The sequence below is a fragment of the Oncorhynchus masou genome, chromosome 13 (assembly GCF_036934945.1).
Source record: "Oncorhynchus masou masou isolate Uvic2021 chromosome 13, UVic_Omas_1.1, whole genome shotgun sequence".
Taxonomy (NCBI): domain Eukaryota; kingdom Metazoa; phylum Chordata; class Actinopteri; order Salmoniformes; family Salmonidae; genus Oncorhynchus; species Oncorhynchus masou.
In genome coordinates this window covers 8341925-8361924 of record NC_088224.1, presented here as the reverse complement: position 1 = coordinate 8361924, position 20000 = coordinate 8341925, and the positions used below count along the sequence as shown (strand labels likewise).

Genomic DNA, 20000 nt, shown 5'->3' with positions numbered 1-20000 from the left:
TTGTGTTGCGGTTGTGTTACGGTTGACATACCTGCCCACATGACGAGCACCACTACGATGATGATGAGCTCTCCAACTCTGAGCTGCACTGCCTGTTCCATCTCCTCCCTGTTCACCTCATCTGGAGAGAGGAGACACAGTTATACTGTAGGTAACTGTAGAAACCACACACACACACACACACCTACTTTATCACCATCTCATCTGGAGAAGAATGGGAAGACATAACAACATCCACACATATTGGAAATGAGATGTTGTAATCCTAGCAACCAGGGAAAATCAAACTTGTTTTGAGGAAGAGATGTGAGTCATCCTCACACCCCCAGCAGCCTTTTTTGATGTCTCCTGTCTCTGTTTCATGTCCTGACCTTGGCTAATTAACACGTCGTTAGGATGAGGCTGATGACGATACCTCTGAGGAGAGAGAGAGAGATACAGAGAGACAGAGACAGAGAGAGAGAGAGATACAGAGAGACAGAGACAGAGAGAGAGAGAGGGAGAGAGAAAGAGAGGGAGAGAGTGAGAGATACAGAGAGACAGAGACAGAGAGAGAGACAGAGACAGAGAGAGAGATACAGAGAGACAGAGACAGAGAGAGAGATACAGAGAGACAGAGACAGAGAGAGAGACAGAGACAGAGAGAGAGATACAGAGAGACAGAGACAGAGAGAGAGAGATACAGAGAGACAGAGACAGAGAGAGAGAGAGAGATACAGAGAGACAGAGACAGAGACACAGAGACAGAGAGACAGAGACAGAGAGAGAGAGAGATACAGAGAGACAGAGACAGAGAGATAGAGAGATACAGAGAGACAGAGACAGAGAGAGAGAGAGGGAGAGAGAAAGAGAGGGAGAGAGTGAGAGATACAGAGAGACAGAGACAGAGAGAGAGACAGAGACAGAGAGAGAGATACAGAGAGACAGAGACAGAGAGAGAGATACAGAGAGACAGAGACAGAGAGAGAGACAGAGACAGAGAGAGAGACAGAGACAGAGAGAGATACAGAGAGACAGAGACAGAGAGAGAGAGAGAAAGAGAGGGAGAGAGTGAGAGATACAGAGAGACAGAGACAGAGACAGAGCGAGAGATACAGAGAGACAGAGACAGAGAGAGAGAGAGAGGGAGAGAGAAAGAGAGGGAGAGAGTGAGAGATACAGAGAGACAGAGACAGAGAGAGAGACAGAGACAGAGAGAGAGATACAGAGAGACAGAGACAGAGAGAGAGAGAGGGAGAGAGAAAGAGAGGGAGAGAGTGAGAGATACAGAGAGACAGAGACAGAGAGAGAGACAGAGACAGAGAGAGATACAGAGAGACAGAGACAGAGAGAGAGACAGAGACAGAGTGAGAGATACAGAGAGACAGAGACAGAGAGAGAGACAGAGACAGAGAGAGATACAGAGAGACAGAGACAGAGAGAGAGAGAGGGAGAGAGAAAGAGAGGGAGAGAGTGAGAGATACAGAGAGACAGAGACAGAGACAGAGAGAGAGATACAGAGAGACAGAGACAGAGAGAGAGAGAGGGAGAGAGAAAGAGAGGGAGAGAGTGAGAGATACAGAGAGACAGAGACAGAGAGAGAGACAGAGACAGAGAGACAGAGACAGAGAGAGAGAGAGGGAGAGAGAAAGAGAGAGAGAGTGGATTGGTTCTGCTCTATTCCCTGCTCTTTGCCACGACCATAATGCTGACATCTATCCAGTCCTTTCAGATCTGTAAACACCAAAGGTGAAGCATCTAAGGCTGAAATGTGGTGGGACCTGGGTCTCAAACAGGTTGATCTGGGAAAGTTCAGTGCCTTGTCAGTCAGAGGAGCTTCCCTATGTCAGAGCCTCCTGAGTTAAGTACCCTTCAAAAGGTGAGAGCCCATGAAGGACCTGGTATTAAGAACCCTTAGATATGACCCTGAATGTCACTTTAAAGGCTGAGTGAGAGTTGGATTTCCGCAGACAGATGGCAGACTGAATGATGCTAGATACCCAGAGTCCCTATGGTCATCAGTAGGCACACAGACTACTGACTACTGCAGGAGTTGAGAGAGATAGAGAGAGAGAGAGAGAGAGAGAGAGAGAGAGAGAGAGAGGCCGAAAGAGATACAGAGAGACAGAGAGAGAGAGACAGGGGGAGAGAGAGAGAGAGAGAGAGAGAGAGAGAGAGAGAGAGAGAGAGAGAGAGAGAGAGAGAGAGAGAGAGAGAGAGAGAGAGAGAGAGAGAGAGAGAGAGAGAGAGAGAGGGAGAGACAGAGAGAGGGAGAGACAGAGAGAGGGAGAGAGAGAAAGAGAGGGAGAGACAGAGAGAGGGAGAGAGAGAAAGAGAGGGAGAGACAGAGAGAGAGAGAGAGACAGAGAGAGAGAGAGACAGAGAGACAGAGAGAAAGAGAGAGCGAGAGACAGAGAGACCGAGAGAGAGAGACAGAGAGAGAGACAGAGAGACAGAGAGAGAGAGAGAGAGAGAGAGAGAGAGAGAGAGAGAGGGAGAGAAAATACAGTGGATTGCGAAAGTATTCATCCCCCATTTTTGACATTTTTCCTATTTTGTTGACTTGGAACCTGGAATTAAAATGGATTTTTATGGCCGGTTGTATAATTTGATTTACACAACGTGCCTAACACTTTTTATTGTGAAACAAACAAGAAATAAGACAAAAAAATGAAAACTTGAGTGTGCATATCTATTCAACCCCCAAAACTGCTCCAGCTCCTTCAAGTTGGATGGGTTCCGCTGGTGTACAGTAATCTTTAAGTCATACCACAGATTCACAATTGGATTGAGGTCTGGGCTTTGACTAGGCCATTCCAAGACATTTAAATGTTTCCCCTTAAGCCACTCGAGTGTTGCTTTAGCAGTATGCTTAGGCTCATTGTCCTGCTGGAAGGTGAACCTCCGTCCCAGTCTCAAATCTCTGGAAGACTGAAACAGGTTTCCCTAAAGAATTTACCTATATTTATCACCATCCATCATTCCTTGAATTCTGACCAGTTTCTCAGTCCCTGCTGATTTAAAAAAAACATACCCACAGACTGATGCTGCCACCACGCTTCACTGTGGGGATGGTGTTCTCAGGGTGATGAGAGGTGTTGAGTTTGTGCCAGACATAGCGTTTTCCTTGATGGCCATAAAGCTCTCTCATCTGACCAGAGTAGCTACTTTCATATATGTTTGGGGAGTCTCCCACTTGCCTTTTGGTGAACACCAAATATGTTTGCTTATTTTTCTCTTTAAGCAATGGCTTTTTTTGTGGCCACTCTTCCATAAAGCCCAGCTCTGTGGAATAAACGGCTTAAAGTGGTCCTATGGACAGATACTCCAATCTCCGCTGTGGAGCTTTGCAGCTCCTTCAGGGTCATCTTTGGTCTCTTTGTTGCCTCTCTGATTAATGCCCTCCTTGCCTGGTACATGAGTTTTGGTGGGCGCCCCTCTCTTGGCAGGTTTGTTGTGGTGCCATATTCTTTCAATTTTTAAATAATGGATTTAATGGTGCTCCGTGGGATGTTCAAAGTCTCTGATATTTTTTTATAACCCAACCCCGATCTGTACTTCTCCACAACTCTGTCCCTGACCTGTTTGGAGAACTCCTTGGTCTTCATGGTGCCGCTTGCTTGGTGGTGCCCCTTGCTTAGTGGTGTTGCAGACTCTGGGGCCTTTCAGAACAGGTGTATATATACACTGAGATCATGTGACAGATAATGTGACACTTAGATTACGCACATTTAACTAATTATGTGACTCCTGAAGGTAATTAGTTGCACCAGATCTTATTTAGGGGCTTCATACCAAAGGGGGTGAATATATACATATGCACACACCACTTTTCCGTTTAGTATTTTGTGAAATATTGTCTTTTTTTCATTTCACTTAACCAATTTGGATTATTTGTAGTGAGGTGCTACTGGCGGCAGAGAAGTCAGGCGCAGGAAAACTGATTTACAACGGTTTAATATCCATAAACCACCGTCAACAGAACAATAACATAAATGGGTCAAAACAAAACCCGGTAAATACCAGCAAACCGTTGCAGAAGCACTACAAGAAACAATTACCCACAAGGACATGAGGGGGAACAGAGGGTTACATACACAACATGTAATTGATGGAATTGGAACCAGGTGTGATGGAAGACGAGACAAAACCAATGGAAAATGATAAGTGGATCGGCGATGGCTAGAAGGTCAGTGACGTCGACCCTCGAACACCGCACGAACAAGGAGAGGGACCAACTTCGGCAGAAATCGTGACGCTATTACTTGGAATCCAAATATAAATCAATTTAAATTATAGTTTGTAATGCTAAAAAATAGGAAAAATGCCAAGGAGGGGGTGAATCATTTTGCCCTGTAGACAGTATCAGGGTGTTGTGTTGTAATGGTGGTTATATAAACCAGATGGTAATCGGGATGGTAATACAACAGGTGTAGTAGACCATACAGTGAAATGCTGAATACTACAGGTGTAGTAGACCTTACAGTGAAATGCTGAATACAACAGGTGTAGTAGACCATACAGTGAAATGCTGAATACAACAGGTGTAGTAGACCTCACAGTGAAATGCTGAATACAACAGGTGTAGTAGACCATACAGTGAAATGCTGAATACAACAGGTGTAGTAGACCTTACAGTGAAATGCTGAATACAACAGGTGTAGTAGACCTTACAGTGAAATGCTGAATACAACAGGTGTAGTAGACCATACAGTGAAATGCTGAATACAACAGGTGTAGTAGACCTAACAGTGAAATGCTGAATACAACAGGTGCAGTAGACCTCACAGTGAAATGCTGAATACAACAGGTGTAGTAGACCTTACAGTGAAATGCTGAATACAACAGGTGTAGTAGACCTTACAGTGAAATGCTGAATACAACAGGTGTAGTAGACCTCACAGTGAAATGCTGAATACAACAGGTGTAGTAGACCTAACAGTGAAATGCTGAATACAACAGGTGCAGTAGACCTCACAGTGAAATGCTGAATACAACAGGTGTAGTAGACCTTACAGTGAAATGCTGAATACAACAGGTGTAGTAGACCTCACAGTGAAATGCTGAATACAACAGGTGTAGTAGACCTTACAGTGAAATGCTGAATACAACAGGTGTAGTAGACCTCACAGTGAAATGCTGAATACAACAGGTGTAGTAGACCTAACAGTGAAATGCTGAATACAACAGGTGTAGTAGACCTCACAGTGAAATGCTGAATACAACAGGTGTAGTAGACCTTACAGTGAAATGCTGAATACAACAGGTGTAGTAGACCTTACAGTGAAATGCTGAATACAACAGGTGTAGTAGACCTTACAGTGAAATGCTGAATACAACAGGTGTAGTAGACCTCACAGTGAAATGCTGAAAAAATTTCAGTCTCTCGATGTACAAAACTGATAGACACATACCCCAAGCGATTTACAGCTGTAATCGCAGCAAAAGATGGCGCTACAAAGTATTAATTTAAGGGGGCTGAATAATTTTGCACGCCCAATTTTTCAGTTTTTGATTTGTTAAAAAAGTTTGAAATATCCAATAAATGTCGTTCCACTTCATGATTGTGTCCCACTTGTTGTTGATTCTTCACAAAAAAATACAGTTTTATATCTTTATGAGGGGTTGGTGGGTGGTGGGACACAATGCAGATAGCCCGGTTAGCCAATGTGAGGGAGCAATTAAAGTGATGGTAATAGGGTTGTATTGAGTCATAGGAGGGAGAGGATGGACGGGAACATAATGACTGGTGTGTGTGTGTGTGTGTGTGTGTGTGTGTGTGTGTGTGTGTGTGTGTGTGTGTGTGTGTGTGTGTGTGTGTGTGTGTGTGTGTGTGTGTGTGTGTGTTGATTTATAGTGGAGAGAGGGGATAGAGACGTCGTAATGAGTGGTGATTTAATCATGGCTCCTAATGAATCACAACTCACCTCACACTGTCACCACAGGGCTGGAGGTAAGGTATTAGAGAGAAGCACACACACAACGCACACAGACACACACAAACACACACACGCACACAGATACACACACACACACACACCGCAAACAGAGATGTCACCTGGCGGCTGTCATATATGACTAACGATAACCAGAGCAGTTGTCACACACACAAACACACACACCACACACACACAAACACACACACACACACACACACCACACACACACAAACACACACACACCACACACACACAGACACACTCACACAAACACACACATGCCACACATACAAACACAAACACAACCCCACTCTCATACTCATGGAAATGAACACACACACCCCACACACAAACACACCACACTCACGCACATGAACACACACACACACCACACTCACACACACACACACACACACACACACACACACACACACACACACACACATACAAATGCACTGACAAACACATACAAACGCACACAGACATATGCGCGCGCACACACACACACACACACACATACACACACACACACACACACACACACACACACACACACACACACACACACACACACACACACACACACACGCATGCCCACCTGTGTAGACTCAGGACGTTAGAGGACGTTAGTTTCTCAGGAAACACTCATCGTTTTATAACATATGTTGCCGTGGTAATCTGCTGGATTAGGAGGGTTTTATAATGTATGGTACTGTGGTAATCTGCTGGATTAGGAGGGTTTTATCTTGTATGGTACTGTGGTAATCTGCTGGATTAGGAGGGTTTTATAATGTATGGTACTGTGGTAATCTGCTGGATTAGGAGGGTTTTATCTTGTATGGTACTGTGGTAATCTGCTGGATTAGGAGGGTTTTATAATGTATGGTACTGTGGTAATCTGCTGGATTAGGAGGGTTTTATAATGTATGTTGTCGTGGTAATCTGCTGGATTAGGAGGGTTTTATCTTGTATGGTACTGTGGTAATCTGCTGGATTAGGAGGGTTTTATAATGTATGGTACTGTGGTAATCTGCTGGATTAGGAGGGTTTTATCTTGTATGGTACTGTGGTAATCTGCTGGATTAGGAGGGTTTTATAATGTATGGTACTGTGGTAATCTGGTGGATTAGGAGGGTTTTATAATGTATGGTACTGTGATAATCTGGTGGATTAGGATGATGTTATAATGTATGGTACTGTGGTAATCTGGTGGATTAGGAGCGTTCTATAATGTATGGTACTGTGATAATCTGGTGGTTTAGGAGGATGTTATAATGTATGGTACTGTGATAATCTGCTCCTTCAGGACTGATTCTCAATTGTTTGTATTTTAGTACGAATAATGTCCTTTAAACGTTGAAACAAGATTATAAAAATAAGGTAACCATGGCACCTAGCATGTTACAATCCCTAATGTTTTCCCAACATCCCCAGTGTAATGTGTTTATCCGCGGTGTGATGTAAGGGCTGATGTCTTTCTCTTCTCTGTGTGTATCTGGGTCGCCGAGAGAGGACATGGTCAAACTGGAAGTGCTACGGAGATGCTCTAGTTAACAGCTTTAGCATTACAAGTGGGAATTACATTTATTGGGGTGGTGGTGGTGGGGGGGGGCTGACAAAGAACAGCCAGGCGTTTCTACTCTGTATTAAAACGGTACAATAGCCAGGACATTTTAAACAGGACATTTTAACAGGACATTTTAACAGGACAATGTATGAGGTGTTGTATGAAGCTGGAACCCCGTTGTGAGAAAACGTGCCTGTTGGTTTTGACATTTTCAGTCTGTATTTTTGTGATTGTGTGTGTGTGCATGTGCATGTGTGTGTGTGTGTGTGTATGTTACCTACCTGGGCCTGTGGAGGCCAGTTTCTCAGACTCTCTGGGAGTTCTGAAGCTGACCGGGTCACTGGGAGGACTGCTGCCTCCCATGCTGACGCTCTGGACATGAACAATGTACTCTGTGTCCTCCTCCAAGTCCCATAATGCACAGGAGCGCGTGGTCGTGTTTACTTCCTGGATGTACCGCAGCATGCGCACATCCTTCTTCTGTAACCAATGACAACAGTTTGGGTTACATTTAGGGCCGTAACACAAGGATACAGACCAAGATATCAGATATCTAACCTGCCCTATCCCACTGCCATATCCACTGACCTATCCCACTTAGACAAAGCCTACTGCTCTAGCCTCACTGTATTGGCCCACTGTATTGGCCCACTGTATTGGTCCACTGTATTGGCCCACTGTATTGGCCCACAGTATTGGCCCACTGTATGGGCCCACTGTCCTAGCCCACTCTATTAGCCCACTGTATTGGCCCACAGTATTGGCCCACTGTATTGGCCCACAGTATTGGCCCACAGTATTGGCCCACTGTATTGGCCCACTGTCCTAGCCCACTCTATTAGCCCACTGTATTGGCCCACTGTCCTAGCCCACTGTATTGGCCCACTGTCCAAGCCACTGTATTGGCCCACTGTCCTGGCCCACTGTCCTAGCACACTGTCCTGAACCACTGTCATAGCCCATTGTATTGGCCCACTGTCCTGGCCCACTCTCCCGGCCCAATGTCCTAGCCCACTGTATTGGCCTACTGTCCTGGCCCACAGTCCTAGCCCACTGTTTTGGCCCGCTGTCCTAGTCCACTCTATTAGCCCACTGTATTGGCCAACTGTCCTAGCCCACTGTATTGGCCCACTGTCCTGGCCCACTGTACTAGCCCACTGTATTGGCCCACTGTCCTGGCCTACTGTCCTAGCACACTGTCCTGAACCACTGTCATAGCCCACTGTATTGGCCCACTGTCCAAGCCCACTGTCCTAAACCACTGTATTGTCTCACTGTATTGGCCCACTGGCCTAGCCCACTGTATTGTCTCACTGTATTGGCCCACTGGCCTAGCCCACGGTATTGGCCGACTGTCCTGGCCCACTGTCCTAGTCCACTGTATTGGCCCACTGTCCTAGCCCACCGTCCTGGCCCACTGTCCCTGCCCGCTGTATTGGCCCACAGTATTAGCCACTGTCTTAGTTCACTGTTTTGGCCCTCTATCCTAGCCCACTCTATCGACCCACTGTCCTAGTCCACTTTATTGGCTGACTGTCCTGGCCCACTGTCCTAGCCCACGGTCCTAGCCCACTGTATTGGCCCACTGTCCTGGCCCAATGTCCTAGCCCACTGTCCTAGCCCACTGTATTGGCCCACTGTCCTAGCCCACTGTATTGGCCCACTGTCCTGCCCCACTGTCCTAGCCCACTTTATTGGCCCACTGTCCTAGCCCACTGTATTGGCCCACTGTCCTAGCCCACTGTCCTAGCCCACTGCTTTGGCCCACTGTCCTAGCCCACTGTCCTGACCCACTGTCCTATCCCACTGTCCTAGCCCACTGTATTGGCCCTCTCTCCTAGCCCACTGTATTGGCCTGCTGTCCTAGCCCACTGTATTGGCCCACTGTCCTACTTCACTGTCTGAACCCACTGTCATCGTTCACTGTATTGGCCCACTGTCCTCGTTCACTGTATTGGCCCACTGTCCTAGGTCACTGTCCTGGCCCACTGTCCTCATTCACTGTATTGGCCCACTGTCCTAGCCCACTGTCCTAGCCCACTGTCCTAGCCCACTGTCCTGGCCCACTGTCCTAGCCCACTGTCCTGGCCCACTGTCCCAGGTCACTGTCCTGGCCCACTGTCCTCATTCACTGTATTGGCCCACTGTCCTAGCCCACTGTCCTAGTGCACTGTTTTAGCCCTCTGTCCTGGCCCACTGTATTGGTCCACTCTCCTAGCCCACAGTCCTGTCCCACTGTCGTGGACCACTGTATTGGCCCACTGTCATGGCCCACTGTATTGGTCCACTGTCTTAGCCCACTGTCCTGGCCCACTGTCCTAGCCCACTGTATTTGCCCACTGTCCTGGCCCACTGTCCTAGCCCACTGGATTGGCCCACTGTCCTAGTTCACTGTATTGGTCCACTGTCTTAGCCCACTGTCCTGGGCCACTGTATTGGCCCACTGTATTGGTCCACTGTCTTAGCCCACTGTCCTGGCCCACTGTCCTGGCCCACTGTCCTGATCCACTGTCGTAGTTCACTGTTTTGGCCCACTGTCCTGGCCCACTGTATTGGTCCACTGTCTTAGCCCACTGTCCTTGCCCACTGTCCTGGCCCACTGTATTGGCCCACTGTCCTGGCCCACTGTATTGGTCCACTGTATTGGCCCACTGTCCTGGCCCACTGTATTGGTCCACTCTCCTAGCCCACTGTCCTGGCCGACTGTATTGGCCCACTGAGACAAAGCTGAGGCATCAGATCTGGTAGCAAACATGAGTTTTCTGTCTCTCAGAATCAGACAAGGTCCCTCATCACACAATTGTAGTTCAACTCACCAACTCCCGACTTAATCCAACACACAAACACAAACTCGCAGACGTGCACTCACAGTCAGACAGAGACACACAAACACACACACTCCCCTACCTGTTGTGTTACGGCGAATCCGATGACGGGATCTCCCTCCAGTATCTCCCATGTGACTATGGCTGTGTTCGCCTCCAGCTCCCTGATCGTCACATTGAGAGGAGCCGACAGAGTTGAGTCTATACACACACACACACACACACACACACACACACACACACACGGGCGCACAGAGACACACATGCAAATACATGCGCACACACATCACAGGAGAGGTGAGAAAGTGTCTAGGTAGAAAAACAGACAGACAGACGGACACCACAAGAGAGGTGAGAAAGTGTGTGACACACGGACAGAACCAACAGGACAGAAGGTGAGAAGGGTCCTAATGTGTCTTTACTCCTGGTTTGACATCACACACCTTTCTGCTCATAGCAACCTGTCATAGCAACCTGTCACCTGCTCTTTCTCAGTGGGAGAAGAGGCAACGTTAAAGGTCATAGCAACCTGCCATAGCAACCTGTCAGTGGGAGAAGAGGTCATGTTAAAGATTATAGCAACCTGTCATAGCAACCTGTCATAGCAACCTGTCATAGCAACCTGTCACCTGCTCTTTCTCAGGGGGAGAAGAGGTAACGTTAAAGGTCATAGCAACCTGTCATAGCAACCTGTCATAGCAACCTGTCATAGTAACCTGTCAGTGGGAGAAGAGGAGCCAGGTAACGTTACTGTATTTATATACAATGCCTTGCGAAAGTATTCGGCCCCCTTGAACTTTGCGACCTTTTGCCACATTTCAGGCTTCAAACATAAAGATATAAAACTGTATTTTTTTGTGAAGAATCAACAACAAGTGGGACACAATCATGAAGTGGAACGAAATGTATTGGATATTTCAAACTTTTTTAACAAATCAAAAACTGAAAAATTGGGCGTGCAAAATTATTCAGCCCCCTTAAGTCAATACTTTGTAGCGCCACCTTTTGCTGCGATTACAGCTGTAAGTCGCTTGGGGTATGTCTCTATCAGTTTTGCACATCGAGAGACTGAAATTTTTTCCCATTCCTCCTGGCAAAACAGCTCGAGCAAGGTGAGGTTGGTTTGTGAACAGCAGTTTTCAGTTCTTTCCACAGATTCTCGATTGGATTCAGGTCTGGACTTTGACTTGGCCATTCTAACACCTGGATATGTTTATTTTTGAACCATTTCATTGTAGATTTTGCTTTATGTTTTGGATCATTGTCTTGTTGGAAGACAAATCTCCGTCCCAGTCTCAGGTCTTTTGCAGAATGGTCCTGTATTTGGCTCCATCCATCTTCCCATCAATTTTAACCATCTTCCATGTCACTGCTGAAGAAAAGCAGGCCCAAACCATGATGCTGCCACCACCATGTTTGACAGTGGGTATGGTGTGTTCAGGGTGATGAGCTGTGTTGCTTTTACGCCAAACATAACATTTTGCATTGTTGCCAAAAAGTTCAATTTTGGTTTCATCTGACCAGAGCATCTTCTTCCACATGTTTGGTGTGTCTCCCAGGTGGCTTGTGGCAAACTTTAAACAACACTTTTTATGGATATCTTTAAGAAATGGCTTTCTTCTTGCCACTCTTCCATAAAGGCCAGATTTGTGCAATATACGACTGATTGTTGTCCTATGGACAGAGTCTCCCACCTCGGCTGTAGATCTCTGCACAGTGCAGGTGCATTTATACGGAGACTTGATTACATACAGGTGGATTGTATTTATCATCATTAGTCATTTAGGTCAACATTGGATCATTCAGAGATCCTCACTGAACTTCTGGAGAGAGTTTGCTGCACTGAAAGTAAAGGGCTGAATAATTTTGCACGCCAAATTTTTCAGTTTTTGATTTGTTAAAAAAGTTTGAAATATCCAATAAATGTCATTCCACTTCATGATTGTGTCCCACTTGTTGTTGATTCTTCACAAAAAATACAGTTTTATATCTTTATATTTGAAGCCTGAAATGTGGCAAAAGGTCGCAAAGTTCAAGGGGGCAGAATAGTTTTGCAAGGCACTGTATCTAATTTGTATGTGTCTGTTTTCTGTTCTATTTTATTAAACTGTTGGGGAGTTGGGTAAATAAGATTTTGTTGTTATCTGACTTGCCTATTTAAATAAAGAGGGATATTGTTCAACTGTCTTGACTCACGTCCTCTTTTACTGTTGTCTGAGGATAGAAGGATAACTGAATGATATATTTTACTCTCCTATCTCTCTCCTCTCTTTCCCTCTCGCTCCCTCTCTCCTCTCTGCTATCTCTCTCTTCTTTCTCTCTCCTCTCTCCGTCTCTCTTCTTTCTCCTCTCTTCTCTCTCCCTCTCTCTCCCTCATGTCTCTTCTCTCTCAACTCTAACTAGCTCTCCTCTCTCCTCGCTTTCTCTCTTTCTCTCTCCTCTCTTTCCTCTAACTCACACACAAACACTCATTCCCATGCACCGATTATCTTGGATTCTCTGATGCTCTGATGCTCTGATTCTTTGATCCTCTGATTCTCTGATTCTTTGATTCTCTGATTCTCTGATTCTCTGATTCTTTGATTCATTGATCCTCTGATTCTCTGATTCTTTGATCCTCTGATCCTCTGATTCATTGATCCTTTGATCCTATGATTCTTTGATCCTCTGATTAAAGCTCCGCTTTCCTCTCAGCCTGTTAGTTCTGTTGAGATGGCCTTAAAGCTCTGCTTTCCTCTCAATGCTGAGAGAGAGAGAGAGAGAGAGAGCTAGAGAGAGAGAGACAGAGAGAGAGGGAGAGAGAGACAGAGACAGAGAGAGAGAGAGACAGAGAGAGAGACAGAGAGAGAGAGAGAGAGAGAGAGAGAGAGAGAGAGAGAGAGAGAGAGAGAGAGAGAGAGAGAGAGAGAGAGAGAGGGATAGAGAGAGAGAGACTCAGTGAGCACAGCCTTTCCAATAAAAACAGTAGACAGGAAAACCTGCCTCCCTGTAGAGCAGTGGTATTCAAAGTTGGGTTTGAGAAGTGGGAACTGGAGTGGGGTCGTCAAAATGTAAAAAATTGAAATATATGGGACTATATTAAAATTTTTTTTAGATAAATTATTTGAAAGATACAATTTTAACGAGTAAATGTATTTAACTGTTTTCTTTTCATTTTGATTAGAGAAGAAAAGTAAATTAAATCAAAGTTTATTTGTCATGTGCCCCAACACAACAGGTTTCACCCCTATTTCACCTTACAGTGAAATGATTACTTACAGGTCCTAACCAACAGTGCAATTTTGAAGTAAAAAAAATGTAATGAACTGAAGGTTATTTGTTGATGAAAAGAAATATAAATGTGTGCGCTTGTACACCTGCTTTGCTTGCTGTTTGGGGTTTTAGGCTAAATGACACCAATAATAAGAAGAGACTTGCTTAGAGTAGATTTCTTTGACCTAATTTGCATAAGTATTCAGACCCTTGACTCAGTACTTTGTTGAAGCACCTTTGGCTGCGATTACAACCTTGAGTATTCTTGGGTATGACGCTACAAACTTGGTGCACCTGTATTTGAGGAGTTTCTCCCATTTTCCTCTGCATAGTCCGGATTGATTGAGTTTGGCCAGCTCCAGGACGAGTATTGGGTGTTCCAAACGTCTTCCATTTAAGACTGATGGAGGCCACTGTGTTCTTGGGGACCTACAATACTGTAGAATTTTTGTTGGTACCTTTTTTTCGACCCAACCCTGTTCTGGAGCTCAATGGACAATTCCTTCGACCTCATGACTTGGTTTTTGCTCTGACTTGTACTGTCAACTGTGGGATCTTATATAGACAGGTGTGTGCCTTTCGAAATCATGTCCAATCAATTGAATTTACCACAGGTGGACTCCAATCAAGTTGTAGAAACATCTGAAGGATGGTCAATGGAAACAGAATGCATCTGAGTTCAATTTAGAGTCTCATAGCAAAGGGTCTGAATACTTATGTACATACGGTATTTCATTTTATTTTTTTACACTAATCTGCAAAAATAAAAAAAATAAAAACTGTTTTTGCTTTGTCATTATGTGGTATTGTGTGTAGATTGATGAGGGGGGAAAAAACGATTTAATCAATTTTAGAATAAGGCTGTAATGTAACAAATGTGGAAAAAGTCAACGGGTCTGAATGTTTTCCGAACGCACTTTACATTTTACGCGTACCTCACCTTAGTTATCTTTTGTTTGTTTTTAGTCCCAGTCTTCAGCTACCCTTAACCCCTCCTATCTATCTCTGAACACCATCCAGGTTTGATTGCTATTTGCCATATATTATTTCTGCTGAAATATTAATGATAATAATATAAAAATTATTTAAAAAAATATATTTCTATTTTCTATTTCTATATTATTTCTGCTCTGATGTTTCGCAAAAGTTCTGAATAATTCTATTCAGGTTCTACAGATTGTAAATTTAAGATTAAACCTTCTTGCTATAAGTATTATTATATTATTGATCGATTGGCTATGACCTTTTCAAATCACCCAGCAGGGCTCCAGGATAATTTATTAATTCTTCCCAAACCTGCAACCAAAAAACAAGCTACATATGGACAATACCAAAACAAATGATCTAATGATTCTGTCTCTTCATAGCAAAATCTGGAGAGCTGGGAAGGTTGTATTTATAACATTCTATTGGTTGCAATAATTTTTTTAAATAATTTAATTTGAAACATTTTAAGTTTTGAATCAGGGATCGTTTTGTGTATCAGTTCATAAACGGTAGATGTAAAAGTGCGCGACTAAGATCTCCTCTACAAAAACGTGAGAATTAAATGACAGATTTCTTGAGTTATACCATATTAATTCTGACCATTTTGAGGAAGTGTACAGTCGTGGCCAAACGTTTTGAGAATGACACAAATAATAATTTTCATAAAGTTTGCTGCTTCAGTGTGTCAGATGTTACTATGGAATACTAAAGTATAATTATAAGCATTTCATAAGTGTCAAAGGCTTTTATTGACAATTACATGAAGTTGATGCAGAGTCAATATCTGCAGTGTTGACCCTTCTTTTTCCAGACCTCTGCAATCCGCCCTGGCATGCTGTCAATTAACTTCTGGACCACATCCTGACTGATGGCAGCCCATTCTTGCATAATCAATGCTTGGAGTTTGTCGGAATTTGGCAAAATTGTGAGTGAGCCCACTCCATTGGCTGAGAAGCAACCCCACACATGAATGGTCTCAGGATGCTTTACTGTGGTCATGACACAGGACTGATGGTAGCGCTCACCTTGTCTTCCCCGGACAAGCTTTTCTCCAGATGCCCCAAACAATCGGAAAGTGGAATCATCAGAGAAAAGACTTTACCCCAGTCCTCAGCAGTCCAATCCCTGTACCTTTTGCAGAATATCAGTCTGTCCCTGATGTTTTTCCTGGAGAGAAGTGGCTTCTTTGCTGCCCTTCTTGACACCAGGCCTTCCTCCAAAAGTCTTTGCCTCACTGTGCGTGCAGATGCACTCACACCTGCCTGCTGCCATTCCTGAGCAAGCTCTGTACTAGTGGTATCCCGATCCCACAGCTGAATCAACTTTAGGACACGGTTCTGGCGCTTGCTGGACTTTCTTGGGCGCCCTGAAGCCTTCTTCACAACAATTGACCAGTTCTCCTTGAAGTCCTTGATGATCCAATAAATGCTTGATTTAGGTGCAATCTTACCGGCAGCAATATCCTTGCAATATCCTTGCCTGTGAAGCCCTATTTGTGCAAAGCAATGATGACGGCACGTGTTTCTTTGCATGTAACCATGGTTGACAGAGGAAGAACAATGATTCCAAGCACCACCCTCCTTTTGAAGCTTCCAGTCTGTTATCCGAACTCAATCAGCATGACAGAGTGATCTCCAGCCTTGTCCTCGTCAACACTCACACCTGTGGTAAAGAGAGAATCACTGACAGGATGTCAGCTGGTCCTTTTGTGGCAGGGCTGAAATGCAGTGGAAATGTTGTTGGGGGGTTTCAGTTCATTTCCATGGCAAAGAGGGACTTTGCAATTAATTGTAATTAATCTGATCACTCTTCATAACATTCTGGAGTATATGTAAATTGCCATCATTCAAACTGAGGCAGCAGACTTTGTGAAAATTAATATTTGTGTCATTCTCAAAACATTTGGCCACGACTGTATACTGGGTACGGCGTCTCAAGATGGACAAACAGTACTATTGCCACTTTATTATCATTTTTCAAGTGAAGGTCTTTAAAGGGAATATGCAAGCACACTCGTCCGGCCAAACCGGCATTAGGCAAAGTATGCCAATATCTTCTGCATTAATGTCAGAATGAATGGGTCCAAGCCATACTGCTTCTTGACACACTGCTCACTTTAACCCGGAAGCCAGCCACACCAATGTGTTGGAGGAAACACTGTACAACTGGCGACCGTGTTAGCGGCGTGAATGCGCCAAGACCGCCACAGGAGTTGCTAAAGCACAATGGGGCAAGGATATCCCAGCCAGCCAAACCCTCCCGTTACCCGGACGACGCTGGACCAATTGTGCGTCGCCTCATGGGTCTCCCGGTCGCGGCAGGCTGCGACACAGCCCGGGATTGAACCCGGATCTGTAGTGATGCCTCAGGCACTGCTAAGCAGACCTCTGTACCACTCGGGAGGCCAACCTACACTTTAAAAGAAAGAGCTATTAAACAAAGTTTAATTATTTTTTTTAAAGCTGTGGATTTTTGTCTATTCTCCCCTGCTACAGTTTTTCGTGGTCATGGCACGCCTTGTCTAAGAGCTATTGAAGATTGTAAGTTTAAACAATTAATAATAAGAAAATAAAAACATAGATAATTGTCCATCCTCCCGATTCAGAAGGTATTATTTCCATAGTCATGGCACACTTTGTGTAAGAGCTATTGATATGCATTTATGGATGAGAACGTGAACTTGCCATTTTGGGATTACCTGTTTTGTCTACGTCAACAGCCTTAATTAAAGGCTAGCAAAATTAATATTAATAGCCCAGTCTATGAATTAACATCGAACTTACACATCTCTATCTTGACTTCTCTCTCCATAAGCAAATCATGCATCTCCGCTGGCATCTCTCTCTCTCTCTCTCTCTCTCTCTCCATCATCTCTGTATTGCCCTAATAGCTCTTGAACCAGTAGCAGGTTGACATTTATTGTCCTTGAGGCAGAACTGAGCACTTCCCCCTTGGATAGGCCTGCTGCAAAGTCAAAATTGTCTATATATTCATGAAAACTGGTTTAAGGTTAGCAGTGTGGTTAAGGTTTAAACTAAATCAGATTGGATGACGTTGGGTCTGTGCCAGCTAGTGACGACTCTGCAGAGCTGCCTCCCGAACAAGATTCACAATGACAAGCGCTAACCTGCGAACCAGTAGCCTAGCCCAATGCGTGTCCCTGAAGTAGCAATATAGTTCTCCCTGTGCCCAATGTTTATGTTTATGTCAGAATGCCCAATGTTAGAACATTTCAAAGGAAATGTCTGAATTAAACTAGAATGTTTTCCTATCGGTCTAATTTGCATAAACATTGTGATTGGTTGAAACTGTAGCTGCAAGGGTTATCAAATGTTATCGAGTTCATTTAATGTTCATATTTGAAGAAAGACCAGTCTCTTTGGCAAATGACAGGCGTGTAATAGCTGATCAGAGATGGCAACCATGGCTAGAGAACAACAAGCACCAAGTTAAAGCATCGCTGGTCTGCAGCTTTCATATCTGCTGTCTGGGCACTTTCTGCCGTTGGTTTGTCTTAGCTTGATGTAGGAGGCACGCACACAGTCACACGCAGTGCTCACACACACGCACACACACACACACACACACACACACACACACACACACACACACACACACACACACACACACACACTGTATGGAACCGTCTCTTTCCTTGTCTCCTCTTCCTTTCCTTCTCTCCTCTTCCTTTGCTTGTCTCCTCTTCCTTTCCTTGTCTCCTCTTCCTTTCCTTGTCTCCTCTTCCTTTCCTTCTCTCCTCTTCCTTTCCTTGTTTCCTTTCCTTGTCTCCTCTTCCTTTCCTTGTCTCCTCTTACTTTCCTTGTCTCCTCTTCCTTTCCTTGTCTCCTCTTCCTTTCCTTGTCTCCTCTTCATTTTCTTTATTCCCACCGATCTGCATGACTGTCAGCAATACAAATCAATCCTGTTGTTTCACTTATGTAAGTGCTGATGAGGAAAAGGAGCATTTTAAGAGTACTTGGATGTAGCCTTGGCAATTGACTATTGACCCTGTGGGTGTCTCTCAATACTCTAAAGAGTCATACCTCTTGTCAGTGCAAATGAAAGAAAGGAGACAAGGGACTGGGAAAGGAGGAAAGGAAGCCACTTTGGGACAGTGAGATCCAACCACCATTGTTGAAATTTTCGGCATTAGTGTCCTCTGTGAATCACTATCCCTCTGGGCACAGACATCAATTCATCGTCTATTCCAAGTTGGTGCAACGTAATTTTATTAAAATGACATGGAAACAACATTGATTCAACCAGTGTGTGTGCCTGGGTTTGTTTCCCAAACCAGCTCATTTATCAGTCTCTTGCTGAAAGAGCAGAGCTAAGAGGTTAGAATAAACAAGAGATTACTTTACGGGTGAAGTACGCTCAACAACACTGTACGCTCAACAATACCGTACGCTCAACAATACCGTACGCTCAACAACTCTGTACGCTAAACAATACCGTACGCTCAACAATACGGTACGCTCAACAATACGGTACGCTCAACAATACGGTACGCTCAACAATACCGTACGCTCAACAATACCGTACGCTCAACAACACTGTACGCTCAACAATACGGTACGCTCAACAATACCGTACGCTCAACAACACTGTACGCTCAACAATACCGTACGCTCAACAACACTGTACCCTCAACAACACTGTACGCTCAACAATACCGTACGCTCAACAACACTGTACGCTCAACAATACGGTACGCTCAACAATACCGTACGCTCAACAATACCGTACGCTCAACAACACTGTACGCTCAACAATACGGTACGCTCAACAATACGGTACGCTCAACAATACGGTACGCTCAACAATACGGTACGCTCAACAATACGGTACGCTCAACAATACTGTACGCTCAACAATACTGTACGCTCAACAACACGGTACGCTCAACAATACTGTACGCTCAACAATACCGTACGCTCAACAATACCGTACGCTCAACAATACCGTACGCTCAACAATACGGTACGCTCAACAATACGGTACGCTCAACAATACCGTATACGCTCAACAATACGTACGCTCAACAATACCGTACGCTCAACAATACCGTACGCTCAACAATACGGTACGCTCAACAATACCGTACGCTCAACAATACCGTACGCTCAACAATACCGTACGCTCAACAATACCGTACGCTCAACAATACTGTACGCTCAACAATACTGTACGCTCAACAATACTGTACGCTCAACAATACTGTTCGCTCAACAATACTGTACGCTCAACAATACTGTACGCTCAACAACACTGTACGCTCAACAATACTGTACGCTCAACAATACTGTACGCTCAACAATACCGTACGCTCAACAATACCGTACGCTCAACAATACCGTACGCTCAACAATACTGTACGCTCAACAATACTGTACGCTCAACAATACTGTACGCTCAACAATACTGTTCTCTAAGAAACACTCCAAGAAC

At 44.6% G+C, this 20000-nt stretch overlaps 1 protein-coding gene across 1 annotated transcript in view; it reads right to left on the bottom strand.

Annotated features, from left to right (window-relative positions):
• fndc5b (fibronectin type III domain containing 5b) overlaps nucleotides 1-20000 on the bottom strand; it is a 27833-nt gene that overhangs the window by 6983 nt on the left and 850 nt on the right. The window contains exons 2-4 of the mRNA XM_064982563.1: nucleotides 10393-10511; nucleotides 7767-7965; nucleotides 32-121 (exon numbers count right to left, since the gene is read on the bottom strand). Coding sequence (XP_064838635.1) covers nucleotides 32-121; nucleotides 7767-7965; nucleotides 10393-10511 — 408 coding nt within the window. The remainder of the gene's footprint in view (nucleotides 1-31; nucleotides 122-7766; nucleotides 7966-10392; nucleotides 10512-20000) is intronic.